This window comes from Patagioenas fasciata, chromosome 5 (assembly GCF_037038585.1).
Source record: "Patagioenas fasciata isolate bPatFas1 chromosome 5, bPatFas1.hap1, whole genome shotgun sequence".
NCBI lineage: Eukaryota > Metazoa > Chordata > Aves > Columbiformes > Columbidae > Patagioenas > Patagioenas fasciata.
Genome location: NC_092524.1, coordinates 65,194,784 through 65,211,420, shown reverse-complemented (window position 1 = coordinate 65,211,420; position 16,637 = coordinate 65,194,784). Strand labels below are relative to the sequence as shown.

General features: G+C 49.2%; 2 protein-coding genes across 2 annotated transcripts in view; one reads left to right on the top strand and one right to left on the bottom strand.

Annotated features, from left to right (window-relative positions):
• Positions 1-3,713: 3,713 nt before the first annotated feature.
• SIX4 (SIX homeobox 4) lies at positions 3,714-15,904 on the bottom strand. The gene is made up of 3 exons (XM_065838608.2): positions 14,258-15,904; positions 11,978-12,666; positions 3,714-9,567 (listed from the first exon to the last, which is right to left on the bottom strand). Exons 1-3 carry the CDS (start codon positions 15,127-15,129, stop codon positions 8,771-8,773), a joined length of 2,358 nt encoding a protein of 785 aa, XP_065694680.1. The 5' UTR covers positions 15,130-15,904; the 3' UTR covers positions 3,714-8,770.
• Positions 15,905-16,009: 105 nt separating this feature from the next.
• The window catches only part of MNAT1 (MNAT1 component of CDK activating kinase), a 129,530-nt gene continuing 128,902 nt past the window's right edge, over positions 16,010-16,637 (top strand). Inside the window, exon 1 of the mRNA XM_065839318.2 lies at positions 16,010-16,135. Coding sequence (XP_065695390.1) covers positions 16,047-16,135 — 89 coding nt within the window. The 5' untranslated portion in view covers positions 16,010-16,046. The remainder of the gene's footprint in view (positions 16,136-16,637) is intronic.

Genomic DNA, 16,637 nt, shown 5'->3' with positions numbered 1-16,637 from the left:
CAAGGGGACAAGGCGTTTCTGTGCTGTTCAGCAGCGGGGCAGGAATCTGCACCTGTCTGGGGGCGCTGAGCCTCAGCCTGGTTCACTTGTTGAGTTTTGGGACACGGCTCTATCATATGTTGCCTGCAAGAGGGAGTAGGAGCCGTCTCTTCTGCAGCTTCATAGCGAACCTCAAAATAAAGATTATTTTTTTTGAGAGAGAGGCTTAATCTGGTCAGCGCTCACTTCCACCTGCATGCATACAACACAACAGATAATGTTTTTTAACACACACAACGTATATATTTGTATGTTGGTTGCAAATGTGCTTGGATTGGTGTAGAAATTGTTGCCTTCCAGAACTGCCTTCTGATTCCCCTGCCTGGCCTTGTTTGCTTAGGCAGCAGTAAACAGCAAAATCCCCAGTATCTTCCTAGGAATGGGTAGGCTCCTAGCTGTCATTTGTTCTTGATTTATTATTTTAAGAAACCACCGGCTTAGGACATGCAAGAGCACGCACAGCTCAGGCTCTGGACTAACCCATCCTCACCTCCCATGAACATCTCTCTCCCTCAGCTCCTTGGACTTGGTGGGAGAGGAGCCAAACCTTTCTCAAATTGCCTTGGTCTGGAAGTGGGTGGCTTTGGAGTCTTGCAGGGCCCATGTGTGCGTCACCCTGATGGGGTGATTCATACAGGACCAGCTTCTCTGGAGCCTGAGTATTTGCAGGCTCAGTGATCCCAGCCCATGGCCAGTCTAGTTATCAACAGGGCTTTGTTGGAGGTTTACGTTGCTATCGGTCGGCATCAAAAGGCGGCTGTAAACATAGTAAATAAATGAATGAAGCAAACTCAGCTTCGGCCTAAGCAGCAAGTCCTCCTGCTGCTGTCAGGGGACATTCCATCGGAGCCAAACTGGGCTCCTGGCGTGGAGGTGTGAGCCAGTGGGCAAAGCAACAGGGGGAGTCAGAGACCCGGCTTTGTCACCTACCTCTGCCACCCGCTGCAGCATCCCCCTGCAAAGCACCTTCTGCTCCCTTCTTCTCCCCTCCCAGCTTGAATCACTTTTATCACTCTATACTGTAAGCTCCTCAGGGGAGGGGCTGCATTTTACAGCTGCAAGCGGTAAAAGGGACACCGCTAACACCAATATAATTGGCTGTCAGTTTGCAGAGCAGAAAATGGTGCGGTGTAGCATCCTCGAGTCCTTTTGAGTAACAGAAGATCTATTGCAAAGCACTTTGGCTGCAACAACAAAGCTTATTGATTATCCCAAAGTATTCCAAATTGGGTCTTTCTGCCCGAGAAGTAGCAGGATGAGGAATTAAGTACATACACAAGAGAATATTGTACATGAGTTATTGAGTAACCATCAGCTCTGTTCCAGCGCTGCTCAGTTCCTCTGGACTGCGTGAAACTTCTCAGCATTTTATCTTTTTCCTTCAGCTTTCGCAGGTTTGTGCCAGCTTCTGCAGCATATAAACTAGGTGCTATTTTTATTGAATCTGGCTTTAATGTAGTAGATTTTTCACACGTGTGTTGGTTTTGATTGTTGGTCTCATTCCTGAACTTTCTGGCACCTCCAAGTGTAAAGTCAGTTATGCGCACATTGTTTGGCAGTTGAATTCCTATTTCTGGGAATCATTTTCCCTCTAAAATGTATTTTTATATTAAAAATGTGATTCGTATCCATAACTGAGATATACTGTCCTAAGACTACAGCCCAAAGATTTCTGCAGCCAGAGATCACCACACCAGGGGATGCAGCCGCTTTCCAAGCTGTGAGCATTTTATATTAAGACCTTGTTTTACTGACCCAAACTCTGCCTCTTGGAACAGGAAAGTTCTGACCTGGCACCGAGGAAAATCCAGCTAGACACAGGGGATAGAAAGTGCTGTCTTCCAACATTACCTCCTTTCCCAGTTTGTCTCCCTGCTAGATGAAGAGCAACTGCCTGTCTTGCTGAGCCTCCCTAATATCAGCTTTGTTCCAGCTATTGCCTTGGCAGGCCCTGGTCCTCCGTCCAGCGTCCCCAGGCCCTGTGTGACCGGCACAGTCTCAGGGACCTGTCTGCCCACCTGTCCCAAGGTGCTGTCCACCTTTTCTCCATCTGCACACAAGCTGCCAAAGAAGTAACCGTGGCTGTGTGTGGTTTTCTCGTCCAGGGTGACCTGGAGCACATCTGCAAAGCCCTCCAAAGTAGCAGGAATGCGCTCCGTTAGGACATGATTCATCCTGCATACCGCATGGGTGGCTGCTCGGGGAGAATTTTGACATTTGCATACACGGAGACTTTCCGCTTCTCAATTGCCCTTGAGCCCCTGCACTTGGGTTGAGCACGTGGGGGTTGCGCAGCCAGAAACCCCCAGCCCAGAGGGGATCTCGCCCCACTGGAGCCAACCCCACTGTGGTCATTCTTCCCCAACCGCATCTTGGGGCAGAAACGAGAAGAGAAGCTGCTCACAGCCAGGTTGAAGGATGGGTTTAGACCCTCAGTCCCTGCTCCAAGCAAAGCCGGAGCAGAGCAGCCGCCCAGGGATCAATCAGGAATTCGGTATCTGCAGGGCAGGAAAATATTATCACAGTCCTACTGCTCATGCAAACCAAAGCATGGCGAAGGGAAAGGCTACGAAAAGGAGGACTGAGTCACACACGCTCCTTCTGGGAAGGAGTTGGGCAACAAGACATTTGTTTCTGTCTACCTAAGGGCTGCTCCGGGGTAACTGGGTTTGCTTTGGCAGCCGTGGCGTGCGAGGCGGCTCATCCCCAGGCACAGAGGGGAGAGATGCTCCCAGCGCCGCGACGCAGCTCCAGCGATTCACCACCAGGATGCTGCTGCGAGGAAAACGGGAAAGATGAAGGGACAGTGAATAATGGTAAGGAAAGGTAATACCTTGGTGACTAAAATTATAATATGTATACACAACTGGATCCAACTTTAAAATAACTATCTTACAGACCTCATCTTACTTCCTAAGGTCTAAATACAAGGTAAGGGGAGAACGGGTGTTTTCCTGCCAGCATGTGCAGGCTGTTAAAGATCTACAGTCTATATACAGTTTCAGTGAGAGAAACTATTTCACCCTGTAGAGGTTACTCTCCTTGACTGCTGTTCATTTTGGCACAGTCACTGTAACCAGGCAATCCTGCAACCTGGAGCACAGATCTAAAATAACATGGTAACATGTTTAAATCCTTTAGCATCAAAGGAACATAAGTTTCAGGTTGCTCTGGAAAACCTGCCAAATTCAGCTCTGCCACCAAGTGCAACATTCTAAAGGAAATTTAAACAAACACAAGTTTAGCAAATAAGAATTTACCTACCCCAAAAGAAACCCTGACATAGGAAGCATCCCAATGCCATGGGAGCCATGAGTAAATACTGCCCAGTCCTAAGAAGCAAATGGAAATATATTTCACTAGTATCTAATTATGGCACAAACTTTAGACACAGATTTAATAGCTATGTTCGATATGAAATAGAAGATTTATGGTTTTTAATTTAGTATTTTAGAAGCCAAGTTAGGGTCTTACAAAACCCACTCAGGTCAACAGAAAGTCTCATTCTAGCTTAAGTAGGCATTAGATTAATTCCTCGGTGAGCACAGACCTTTGCAGTTGCTGTCACCTTCACCATGAGTCATTAAAAGTCAGTTTGCTACTTTAGATTGCTTTTCTAACACAAAATTCAAAGCCTGCACGCATTGTATGCATATAGAAATATTTACGCAAGATGTGTATAAATATAAAGTTTATTCAGTATAGTGTTTAGAAAAATAAGTTCACATCATCTCAGAATACAAATAAAACACTTAATTGTCCAGGCACAAACCCCTATTACAGTACAACAAACATACATACTTTAGATCTCTTTGGTTGGGTAATTAAGCACAGATACATTTGATGATACGCTCTGGGGAAGCATCATCTAACAGTGCAGTAAAGACTTCTGATTATTCCCTCCTCTAATACGTACATTCTGCTTTAGTTTCATATTTGTTGTAAGGCACAATAAACCCATAGCGCGGAAATAACTGGTTAGTTCTGGACAAACAGTACATGCAGCAAAAGAACAAACATCCTCTGAATGCGAATCCTGAAAGTCAGAAGATTCACCCCGTCCTTGAGTTCAGAAATGTAAGAAGCTAGTTTTAAATTATGTGAAACATATGAGTAAGGTATAAAATATCCTTCAAGATAATAACTGCTAGGAGATACAGGAAGACTTCAGGTCTCCTTGCTTTTAAAAGGTCATTACTTTTGTTGCCAGAGTTATAAAATTACTATTCTTTTTATGATTTGAGATGCTTCTCGACCACAAGCACTAGGCAATTCATGCCCTTGGGAGTCCTGCATGCAGATTTTGTAGGATACTGAAGGGATGCACCCTCTTGATTGTTAATTTGCCCTTGCTGAGAAAAGCGCACAGGCACTGGCAATCTACACAAGGGAAAAGCTTCTGTGCACATGGGGCCAAATTCTGCCCCGCTTAATTTAACTGAGAACAGTTATTGAGGCGATTAGAATGTGTCCATTGCCATTAATCTCAGATTGATAGTAATAACAATAAAGATGGTTCCAGCCTTACTTTTGGGTGAAATAGCCTTTTGAATGCGTCTTCCTGAATCCACAGGCAGGCAAAGCAGTAAAGGGAAAGAGGTATATGCTTGATAGGCTGAAACTACTCGGTTATAACTGAGCGCCAGCCTCATGCACGGGTTCATAGTGCCACCATATACTGGGCCAAATCTGTCCCTGATCCAACTCCAGTGAAATGAATGGACCATATTCTCGGCTGGTGTGAAAGGATAGGAAAATAAAAATATAAAATAATAATAATAATAAAATAAAATTTAAAAAACAGTGGAACTGTGCTAGTTTAGCCCAGCCAAGGACCTGGCCAATAGATGTCCATGATTTATGTGGCTGAAATGTCCTTTTAGGTAAGACCACAGGAATAATGCTGCAAATAGTCCAGACAGAGCATTCGATTGAGTATATTTCTGGTTCTCTGCAAAACCCTGGGCAAAACAGAGACAGCTTTAACTAAAAGTAGTAAAGAACAAAGGGGTTTTTTAACACCATGCTTTGTAGGAATTTGCTTAAACTTTAAGCGTATTTTTCAAAGCTGAGTCTGGGACCAGAAAAGTAGTAGAATTTGGCAATGTTTCCTGTAAGATTTCCAGTGGACTTACAAGTTACAAACATATGTGAAGCTGAAATGATCCTTTATTCTCATTCGTAACAGAGAGGGAGGAGAAGGAACATGTATGCCAGATAGACATACCTTCCATTTAACCAACAGGATGTGATAATAGGGACTGTCTGGGGGGGCTTAGACACTCACTACCATCACGTGTGTGGGAGATGAGAATCCATATCCCCTAAACACCGCATAAAATCCTCAGTTTGGGAATCAGTGGAGCAATGCCTTATTTACAGCAGCCGAAGATCCGGCCCCAGACGCTTTTTGGGGCTTTGTGTACTATTTAGAGCAGTCAGCCTGCTTGCTTGAGAGCCACAGAATAAAAACTGACCCTTATTTTACAGTAGGAGTAAAACTACTATTTAAATATCTATTTTAAAAACACTGTACCATACAATGAGTCTTTATATTGTGCATATGTACCTGCAGAAAACATGAGGTTATAACTACATTATCTGGAGGGAATGACACTTATTTTCATGGGGAGAAAGAAAGAATAGAACATAATAATAAAATAAGTTACTTGATATCCGGAAGACTAGAATAGATTAATCTCACTTTGTCCCAAACCACTGCTTTTATGTACATCCTCCGCTCCCACTGAAGAGCGGGAAGTCTCCTATTAGAAGCACCAGACACTCCAAGATACCCGCCACTGCAACAACACACATGGTTTTCACATCAACTGCGCTGCAAAGCCATGGAATTCAGAGCCTCAGTAACACAATGAATGTAGGAAAAATTAACAACAAAAGAAAGTAACAGGTACTGGCTAACACCACAGTCTTTTCTGTTATGAGACCTGACCGCAACAACAACTGAGGGTGCTCTGAAACACGCTCTAGTTTGCCTCCAAATATAGTCTGAGCTTCACAGAGCAAACATTGAGCCCCAAACGACCCCTTCAGAGCCACGCACACATTCTCCATTAATGTGACAATGATACATGATCCTTCTAATTTTCAAAATAGTTGAACAAATTCATGCAAAGCAAATACAGCTACTGTTACCGTCATCATCACCTTGGTTTTACGGGTGAAGAAGAGGTGGGAAGCAGATTGCTGCTGCTGGAGCCCAGCAAACAGATAAACAAGCAGAGCAGGGAGAAGTCGGGACTACCCGATTCCCTGCTCACGCGGAGATCTCTTGAATGTCAAGGGAAGTTGCGCCAGGGGAACATATAGCTCCATGTTCTGCTTGTGATAATCTCCACTTTAAAGCGCTCGCCTTAAACACTCTCTTTGCTGGGGAGCAGGTGGGGACAACCAAAGGCTCAGGGGCTGCTGCTGTTTGCAGAGCACCAGGGACTTGGTTGCACACTCGCTCCTCCTGCAATTTTCCCTGCAGCCCCAGCGACTCTGGACTCCAGCGCTCATCAACAAGAGCTCAGCTTCCAGATTCCACAGAACACCTTGCAAAACACGCTGTACTCAATATAGTGCAAAACAACAGGGAGGATACCTATGCCACACTCAAGGTGTGCAGAAAAAACCCTTCACTCCTCAAAGGCTTTCCACAGAACCATTTAACAATGGAGACAGGAACAGACTGGGATGTGCTACCTCTATTCTCTTTCCTTTCCATTTTTTGTCTTTTACAAGTGATCTTGTTTTGTCCTAAGCCTGATTTGGAGCCCATAGAAGCTTATGAAAACATTTCCCATTGCCTTCCAAAGGCTTCGGACCAGGCCCCTGACAAGGATGAACACATGCTTCAGTTACTGTATATATTCACATTAGAATAAAAAAGATAACAAAGCAAAACCACAGCATGTCATTTTGATACATCTGCATTATTATTATTATTTTAAAGCTTAAGGATGTGCTTTCCCATGCTACAAAAACTCCTCTGGAAGAAAGGTAAGATCTGTTCTACCTCCTTCTGCTGTTCTTAGTGCAGCACGAAGGGGCGAAGACAGAGGAGCCCCATTCCCAGCCAGAAATCACGGCTGCTCCCACCAGCCCTTCCAGCAGCTGCGGTTCCCACCATCGGCACCCACGCTGCTTATTCTGGAAGGATATATAAACACCTGTTCTAGTGTGCTCCTGGATGGGGGTTTGCCTGCTTGACCAGCAGCTGAAGCCCTCCTGCACAGGCTATTTGGCCAATGGGTTCGTGCAAACGTGGGGCTTCCTTCCCTGCCCATCCAACCCTCCCTGCTCATCTCCCCGAGGCTGGAGCTGAGACCTTTCCCTCCGCACAACAGCAGCTCTGCCCGTGGTCCCTCTCCGCTCTCCTCCTGCCCTGCACAAGGACCCACATTCACCTCTCCTCACCGAGTCACCCACGATGACCCAAAGACTTAAAACTCTTCTTACTTGTGCAAGCAGGGCCACTGAAGTTCGTGGGGCTACTTGCAGAAGTAAGGCATCAGGATTTGGCCCTGAGGACGGATATTTGCAAATCAGTGTTGTTTTTTTTTTTGTATTCCTCCTGCCACTGTGCTTTAGTAACAAAGATAAGGCCACTAGGAAGAAAGGCACATGGAATTCTGTAAAAAATACACAAAAAGGTTCAACTAATTAGCAAATTACTAACAAAACAAACAGAAAACCCCGGAACACAAAGACAAAGGGGGTAGAGACAGAGACCTCCTGGGTTTGTGAGACTGGGAGTTCATTTTCTAGTTTCAGTGTGATTAACATTTTAACTTTTATAGTCTATTGCTTGAAAAGCTACAAAAAAGTAAAACCTTGTCAGAAATAACTACGTTTACTTCCTGCTCAAACAATAAAAATAAATTAAACAGCCAGAAAACGTTTTCCTTTTCAATGCATTATGTCTAAAGTGAAAGGGAACATAAACCATAAATAAAATCCATTGTACTAATTTAAAAAAAAAAAAGTCTCCTTTGTAAGAACTGAAACAATATTTACATTCATACTGGAGAGAAAGCTTCTGAGTTGCATAATTAGAGTTTCAGATGATGCTTTTTCTGGTGCACTGACAAAACGCTAGCTGTAGCATTTAGAAACCTGTACATGTTTGATGTGAGATTTTTGGTTTAAATGCAAGTGTGCTGGAAAAAAAGCTAACACACCAGTAACAATATTATTTCTGATTTTGTTTCATTTCTTAACCTCAAACAACATAAAAGTAGCCGGTGAGGTATCGTCTAGAGTTCCTTAAAAAATTCTCAATGCCCACGGACTAGACGTAAACAGCAAAAATGACTGCATCGTTGCTAACTTTTTGGAGCAAGATTTCTGTTTTCTACCTAAAGTTAGGAGTGTATACTTACTGTTGAGAGTACGGTGTGCTATGGAGAGTCTAGTTAAATTATCAGGGTAGTATCTTAGCCAAACCTGTACCCATTCGCTCGGTACTTGCCTTGGCATTTCCTTTCTCCTTTAATCTGCTTAAAAGAGGATACTGCGCGCAAACCAAGTGTGGCAACCTAACTCTGTTGTCTGAGATTCCTCTGTACATCGATTCAGACCATTTAAATGTTCTTCTGTTTTCTTTAAATGAAAAAACACCAAACGAAAAAAAAAAACAACAAAACAACAAAACACCCCCCACTTGGTGCTTGTTAGGGCCTCAACAGGAGACTTATCTATTGAAACAGAAAGCAAGAAAAAAAAGTTACAAGTCTTGCATATCTTCATCCATCTGAACTGTCTGCAGTTTGGCAAGTTCTTTTTTCTCTGTTTCCAGTTCTTCACAAACCGTGTCGACCATGTTACTCATAACATACTTGGATTTCGAATCCAGCATCATTAAATTGCCAGTTGATTTACTCTCAGAAGTAGGTAAGAAATTCTCTTTGACGTCAGGTACGGCTTGCAGAACTAACCTGTGCTCTCTAACAAAATCTTGATGTACTTGTGCTGAGGGGTGGCTGACACGGTCTCCGCTTGCAGAAACTATTTCTCCAAGCACAGGCTGTGCTGTAGAAATGGACAACAGATCTTGACTGGTAATGAGGGAACAGTTCTGAAGGGTTGCATAGTTAGTGTTGCTGATAGATATCACAGTAGAGGTACTGGTGACGGGCGATGACATGGACTGGCTCTCCGAGATACCAGAGTTCAGTTCTGCAGCATTTAAAAGAGTCGGTGGCGTGAGGGAAAAATTATGTGAGGGCGTTACATTCACTAATGAGGAGGCCAAGGACTGGAGTCCTCCGCTGGATATATTTTCAGAAGACATGTTTACATTTAGTTGTGTGTTCTGACTGACTGGCATCAACTGAGAAAACACAAGGCTTCTTTCCAGTCCTTCTTGCTTGACAGAGCCTACCGCCTGGCCTGAATTTGGAACCGTATAAACGACTGCACTCGGAGCGAGGGGGCTGAAGAAAACCTTTCCTTGCTGCACTGTTGAAGATTCAGTTGTAAAAGTTCCTCCATCAGATGTGCTGGGACTTACTGAAATATTACCTGGAGAAAGGGAACCAAAAAAAGGAAAACACGGATTTTAGTTGGCAGAGAGTTGCACAGGTGTTTTGTTAAGAGTTTTTTTAAATGTTCACAGTACACATGTGTATGCTAACTTTTCATGCAACACAGAACAGCATTGTTTACAACAGGTGAGAGAAAATTTGGTATGAAGAAATAAAAGCCATTAATAGAAACTCCTTCTAGAAAGAAAAAAAAAGTTCTGGTATATTAGGTATCTTTTAGGCTCCCATTAAGAGGCAAACAGTCCCCAGCCACGTGATTAAAACGAACGTGCTTTGGCCTTCACTAGTTGCCACCACTCGATTTCTCTCTAAGAATAGAAGCATGAAAAGCTATTAAAGATAGTTCAGTGACAGACCACAGCTTGTGTGTGGGAACTGGAGACACAGCCCATGAAATCTGCGACTGCTGGGCAGAGCCTACCTGAGTCAACCTGCAGAGAAAACATCAAAAACCAGTAACTTCTACCAGGTTAACTGCACAGTCTTTCAAGCACTCAGATGCATCGCCTTCCACCTGACTTTATCTCATATCTCTAAAAGCCTAACCCTACCACATCTACCACGCTGGGTAAGGTCATGCAGGGATGCCCACCCTCGCTGAAAGCCATGGCACCGGCCGTGTGATGTTGTCACTAGCCAAAGCAAGAAGAGGTGGCCAGAGATGACCTGAAGTTGGTTTTACTGGACATGACTTGTTAAGTTGTCATTATAATAACTCCTAAAATAAGATATACTGGCTCTCAGGACTGGGTCTTACTTAAAACACCTCTGAATTTTTTAAAACAGCACTGAAGATGCTTATCTCACCTGGGGAATATTTTAGCTCCCTATTCACTTCCTTTAAACAATGATGATTTTTGGAAGAAGTTACTCATACACGTGAACTAGAAGAATAAAGCAAGGCAACTGGAAGCTACCTGGCAACAAGATATCGTTTACTGTAGCTTACTTAAAATAGCCTGCAGCACATTTCACTTGGAACAGCCAGCGAGCCATCTCGTGTTGACAAAAACAAAAAGAAATCACAGCAGCAAATACAGATCCTGACTTTTCTCTGCACCAGACCAGACACATATAGTGGGTCACTCTCTGGTGTGAACTGGTATTTTTAATAATGACGAAAATGTTCAGAGAAGGGCTTGTTAAGAATCTTAGGTCTTCCAAATACAATCGTCCCACACTTCTTAAGGGACAGAACTTCCTTTCTCACCTTTGCTGACTGTCAGTTTATGCCTTGGAGCATGCAAATTAAATAGCTTTTGTAATTACAGGTGGTATTCAGACTAAACGTCTTCTCTTTTTCATTTTGGTTAAACTATGTAGCAGTAACTTCCAGGGACTGCAAGTGCCATATTTTAGGACCTTGTAACTGTGCACCCATTTAAAATGTGTTTGTATGGCTTCAGTGCTCCTCCATGTATTACTTTAACAGAAGGAATAATTCACTCCCTATACACATTGAATTCAAATAACCTGACATGAGCACAGCTTGGTTTTCATTACAGTACCCACAGCTCCTGAAACTAGGGACCGATTCATTCAAGTTTAATCATTTTCATAACCAAAGATCCAGCAGCCAATGAGTAAAAAAGCTGTTCAGTTGTGCTTTATAACTGACCTGCTTCAAAACAAAGATCCAGAACCAGGCTCACATTCCCTGGGCTTCTTCCTGGCCGGCTGCAAGTTTCAGTCTATGGTATGTTGAGACAAACTCTAAAGCAAACTTGGGGAGGAGCCTGCATGCTTGGCACGTGAACCTGCGATGACACATCCCTCTTGGACTGAGGGCAGTTTTATCCAAATACCCTCACGTTTTATATCTACGAGCTATTGCATATTTCTATTGTTTCCCTGAAGTGTAATATTTCTTAATTATAAGACAAAAAATGTATAACTGCTAGGTCTTGTTGTGTCTATAGTAATTTAGAATTTATTTTTATGAAATGCTTTGGTTAAAACAGCAAAAAAACCTAAACAACCACCACAAGAACAACAATGGTAACAATTTCCAGCTGCCTCAACTTTCATTTTTATGAACCTTCTTGTTAAAAGGATTCAACAGCAAATGGTGAGTATTTTTAATTACTGAAATGTGTAAAGTGTACAGATTATTTGTGCAGACTGGTATCACAGATTTCTAAGAACAGGATGAGATGAAAGGGGTGTAAAACACCAGATCTCCTCCTCTGCTCTTAGTAGAGGAGTTCAGTCTCCTGTTAAGAGTCTGCCTACAAGCACAACCATCATAAAGGAAGGCAAAAGGCATTATTTGATGCGCTGCACAATCCTGGTACCTAGGAGGAAAAGTACCATAGCTTCTGAAATGCTAAGTGTGCCCAATCCCAACACTTTCTTGTACCTCTTACTGTAAGAGACAAAACTTTTACCTTGTGAAGCTGCCACAGAAACAGGAGGCAGTTGCAGAGAAGAGAAACCGATGCTTCCGTTCAGCAGCTGGCCATTTGTTCCTGAATTGGGGATCTGGACAATGCCATACTGGTTTATTTGGACAGGAGCAGTAAAAGTAACTACAGAGCCTCCATCTTGGGAAGCAGCAGTTTGTACGCTTTCCCTTTTCACCTCTGAGCTCGGTATCAATCCCGGGAACGAGACTGGGATGTTGGTGGGGCTGAAGGCGGCTGCCGTGGCGCTGGGGACTGAAGCCTGAAGGAGTTTGAAGTCCTTAACATCTTCTGATGAAGACGAGAGTATGTCAGTTATGGACACCCCGTTGCTCACAACGCTCGATGTGGTTTTGGGCGAATTTAGGGTAACCGCCTGCGAAGCCCCCACGCTGAGTCCGTTAAGAATGACACCATTGGGTCCCTGAATAAAAGAGCTACCATTGAGAAAGACTGGAGAGGTACTGGCAGGCACGAGGTTTCCATTCAACAAGACGCCAGATGAACTCAAGGCTATTTTGGTGTTTCCGAGCTGCTGCATGTAGACGGGTTCCATGTGGCTGGGAAGGCTGAGGCTGGTAACGCTGTCGGATGAGGTGGAGAGCGGATGGGGAGATAAATCCTCCTGCCCCTTACTGGATTCATCTTCTGTGCTAGGGTTGCCATCTGACTCGCTATGGGGAAAGGTGGAGAGATGACATTGCATTACCACGGTGTGATGGCAAGCTCTGCACAAAGGGGGATTCCTTGCTTTGATGTAGTTTGTGAGAGCTTTTCCAAATATTTTTTTTTACTGTGTTTTGCCTTTACAAGGTACTTTAAATGAATTTCAAGTCAAGGGGGAGGTTTTAGAAAAGGACCCATCAAACCAGCTGCAGGCTAAGGAGAAACTTTACAGACTGGTTTATGGACCTGTAAATAAATGCCCCCTCCCTGGCCATCCGACCCGGGCGACCGAAGAGGGCTGCCCCGGGCCCCCCACACGTGAGAGGGGCCGCAGCCATTTGGCAAATGGCCGGGCAGCAGCTGCGGGAGGAGGTGAGCGGCCTCCCCGGGCCCCTCTCCACCCCCGGCCCGGGGGAAGGGGAAAAGGAGAAGGGGAGGCCTCGCCGGGGACCGGGCCCCCGCTGTCCCCAGGTGCCGGCGGCGGCACCTCAGCCCGTTCCCGGGGGAGAGCCGGAGGGGAGCGGCCTTTGTGCCGCGCCCCGTGGGGCCGCCCCCGCCCGCCGAGCCCCCTCCGCCCGGAGCTGCGACGAGTTTTTTGCTGACTGGTCCGCCCTCGACTGCATTTTTCGGCCGCTCCCTCCCTCCCCCCTCGGCCGCTCGCCCTTTGATGTGTCCCGCGGAGAGGGAGCCGCGGCGGCACAATCGCGCCCTTGGTTGAGAAATGCCTTGGGGCCCTCCGCCGCTTTCTTTCCCTCCTTTCCTCCTTTCTCCCTTCCTCCCCCCCGCCTTCCCCTCTCCCCTCCCTTCCCGTCCCTGCCCCGGGAGGAAGGAGGGGGGCGGGAGCGGGGAGGTCACCTCCACCTGCCCGCCTTGCGGCGCCGAGCCCCCGCCACGGCCCCTCCGCCCGCGGGGAAGGAGACACGGCGGGGGGCGGGGAGGCGAAGCAGAGCCCCGGGCCGGGCGCGGGCGGAGCGGGGCCGGGCGTGGGGGGGGCTTCTCCCGCGCCACGGGGAGCGAGCGGCCGCGGGGCTGGAGGCGGAGGCCTGCGGCGGGCCGAGCCCGGCGGTGTCGTCGCTGAGCCCCGGCGCGGCCGGCCCCGCTCCCCCGCTGAAACCCGAGCCCGGCCCGCTCCCGAGTCAGGTTTCAAAACAGAGCGAGCGGCGGGACCCCACACCCCCGCGCGTCCTCCGTCAATGATTAACTCTGTCAGGCGCGACAATTAAATAAAAACAAGGAGTTGGGGGTGAACAAACACACACACTCCCCCATCCCGCCGCTTCCCCGGAGCCCGCCGCGCTGTCGGTGTCGGCGGGGCGCTCGGCGGCTCCCCCGGCCCGCAGGAGAAGGGGTGGCGGCCGCGGGCCGGGAGAGGGGAGCGCGGGGAGCTGGAAGGGGGCGGCGGGGGCCGGGAAGTTTCGCGGCGCTGCCTCGCATGCCCGGGCCGGGTGGGTGTGTGTTGGGAACGAGGGAGCGGGGAGGGGGAAGGAGGGGAGGACGAAGCGCACCGAAGGTAAGCGCCATGTTTGCAAGGAAAGAAAGAGCCGGGAGAGGGAAGGCAGGCGGGCGGGAGAGGGGGCGGGGAGGAAAGTTTGCTCTCACCTTTTGGACTGGGTCTCGGAAGGGTTGCGGTCCCGCTGCCTGCGGTTCTTGAACCAGTTGCTGACCTGGGTGAGGGACAACCCGGTGATCTTGGCCAGGTTGCGCTTCGCGGCCGGCGAGGGGTACCGGTTCTGCTTGTAGAGCTCCTTCAGCGCGTTGCGGGACTTCTCCTTGAAGCAGTAAACCGTCTCCTCGCCATCCCAGATTGTCCTGGGCAGAGGGTATTTCCTCCGCAGCCTGTACTTGTCCACCGCCCCCAGGGGTCTACCCCGGGCTCGCTCCGCCTCGGTGTAGCGAGCCTTGTACCAGAGCTCCTGCAGAAGCGGGTGGTTGGAGGAGTCGAAGTTGTGGCTTTCCAGGATGCTGTAGAGCTCGGGGTAGATGCCCTGGTGGAAAGCCACCAGCGCCCGGGCTTTCATCAGGCTCTCGTTGCCACGTAGCAGATCGCTCGGGGGCAAAGACCACAGGAACCTGGCAAGGCGGTCCAGGTTCCCACCTTGCTGCAGCGCCTCGCACACGCAGGCGACGTGGTCCGGGGAGAAAGCCAGGGGGGTCTGCGAGGAGGAGGAGGAGGAGGAAGAAGAAGAAGAGGAGGAAGAGGGAGAGGAGGCAGCGTGGTGATTCCTGGCTAGGAGTTCCGTATGGAGCAGTACCTGGTCCGCGGCTCCCTCCTCCCCGGCGGCGGCGGTGGAGCCTGCGTGTTCCATGGGGAACGGGGCAGCGGCGGGAGGGGGCGGCGGTGCGGGGTTCAGGGCTCCCGCCGCGGCCCCGTCGGGGGGCACCTTGCTGGCTTCAGAGAGGATTTCCATCACATTTTCCTGCTTGATCTCCACCGCGCTTGTGATCTCGTCCGTGGGGGAGGCAGAAGACATGTTTCGGTTTGTTTTCCTTTTTTTCTTTTTTTTTTTTTCCTTCCCCCCGTCCCTTTCTCCTCCTCTCCCCCCTTCCTATCTCTCTGCAAAAGTCCACTCCTCCTCCTGCTCTCGGCCGGCTCTAGCCGATCAGGTTTCCTCGCGGCCACGCAATAACCATTAAAGATAGCTGCTATAGCAAACTAGTGTAAACGGGCTCCTCTCCGCGGCTCCCCCCAACGTGACTCCCAGCCCCGCTGCAATACTATATGGCACCGCAGCCTGCTGGCCCGGCCGCGCCCGCCCATTGGCTGCGCTGCGCCGGAGGGGCGGGGTCTGCCGCGTCTCCAGGGCAACCGTCAATCAAGCGGCCCCACTCCTCTCCTCTGTCCCCCCCACCTCCACCTGGAGCGGGACGCCCCCGCGGGCGGTGGGAGGCGGCGACTCCCCCTCACCTGCGCCGCGCCAAGCGCCTTTCCCTGGGCAGGGGAAGAAGTAAAACTCGAGGCGTGAGGCAGCACTGCGGTAGTTAGCCGGGGTGAGCTACGGCGGTTGTCCCGAGCGCGGAACCCCGCGAGGGAGCGACTGCCCCGCAGCGACCTGCTGTTGAGTGACCCCCTCCCCGCGTTACAATCGGAGCGCTCGGGCTGGGACAGCCCGCTCCCACTCCCTGCTCAGCTCCAGCGCCAGGCAGGTGCTGCCTGGGGTGGCTCCTACCTGCTTGGCCCGGCCGCCCCGGCCCTTCCCGCCGCCGCCGGCTGGCTCTGTCTGGTGGTGGTGCCGGGAGGGGTGCGGAGCAGGCCGGGTCCCTGCGGCAGGCGGAACGCGCGGGGCGGCGGGCGGTGCCGGCGGGGCGCTTTGGTGGCAGCACCGCGCGGCGGAAGGCGGAAGTGGCGGAGTGAGGGAGGGAAGAAGGGAGCGAGGGGGAGGCGGCGGCCATGGATGATCAGGGCTGCCCGCGGTGCAAGACCACCAAGTACCGCAACCCCTCCTTGAAGCTGATGGTCAACGTCTGCGGGCACACGCTGTGAGTGGGGCCGGACGCGGTGAGCGGAGAGCTGCCGTGGGGAGAGCCGCCGCGGCCCAGAGCTGCTGCTCTGCGGGGGGACCAAGCAGCGGGGCCTGATCGCTCCCCTGGCCAGTCCGGGGGTGGGGAAGACCCGGACGGTCCCTCGCGGCCTGGCGGGGTTCTGCCAGGCCTGTGCGGGCGTTTGCGAGGCGGTTCCGGGCCCCCTCCTGTCCCCCTCCTGTCCCCCTCCTGTCCCGGTTGCCAGCGGTTCCGTTTCGGGCTGGGGCTGCATCGTGGCTTTCGGCGGCTTCCCCGCGGTTAATTCCTCGGGGAGGACACGGGGCTTGGTGTGTTCGGTACCGGCCCCTGTCCCGAAGGGCTGTGAGGCTTTGCGGTGTGGAATAGGGAATGTAGAGGAAAATACATTTATCAACATCTTAAACATTTATCACTTGTATTTATTACTGCGCTTGGATAATTAATAATAAAAAAAAAAGTTGGTGATTTATTTTTTGGTGTG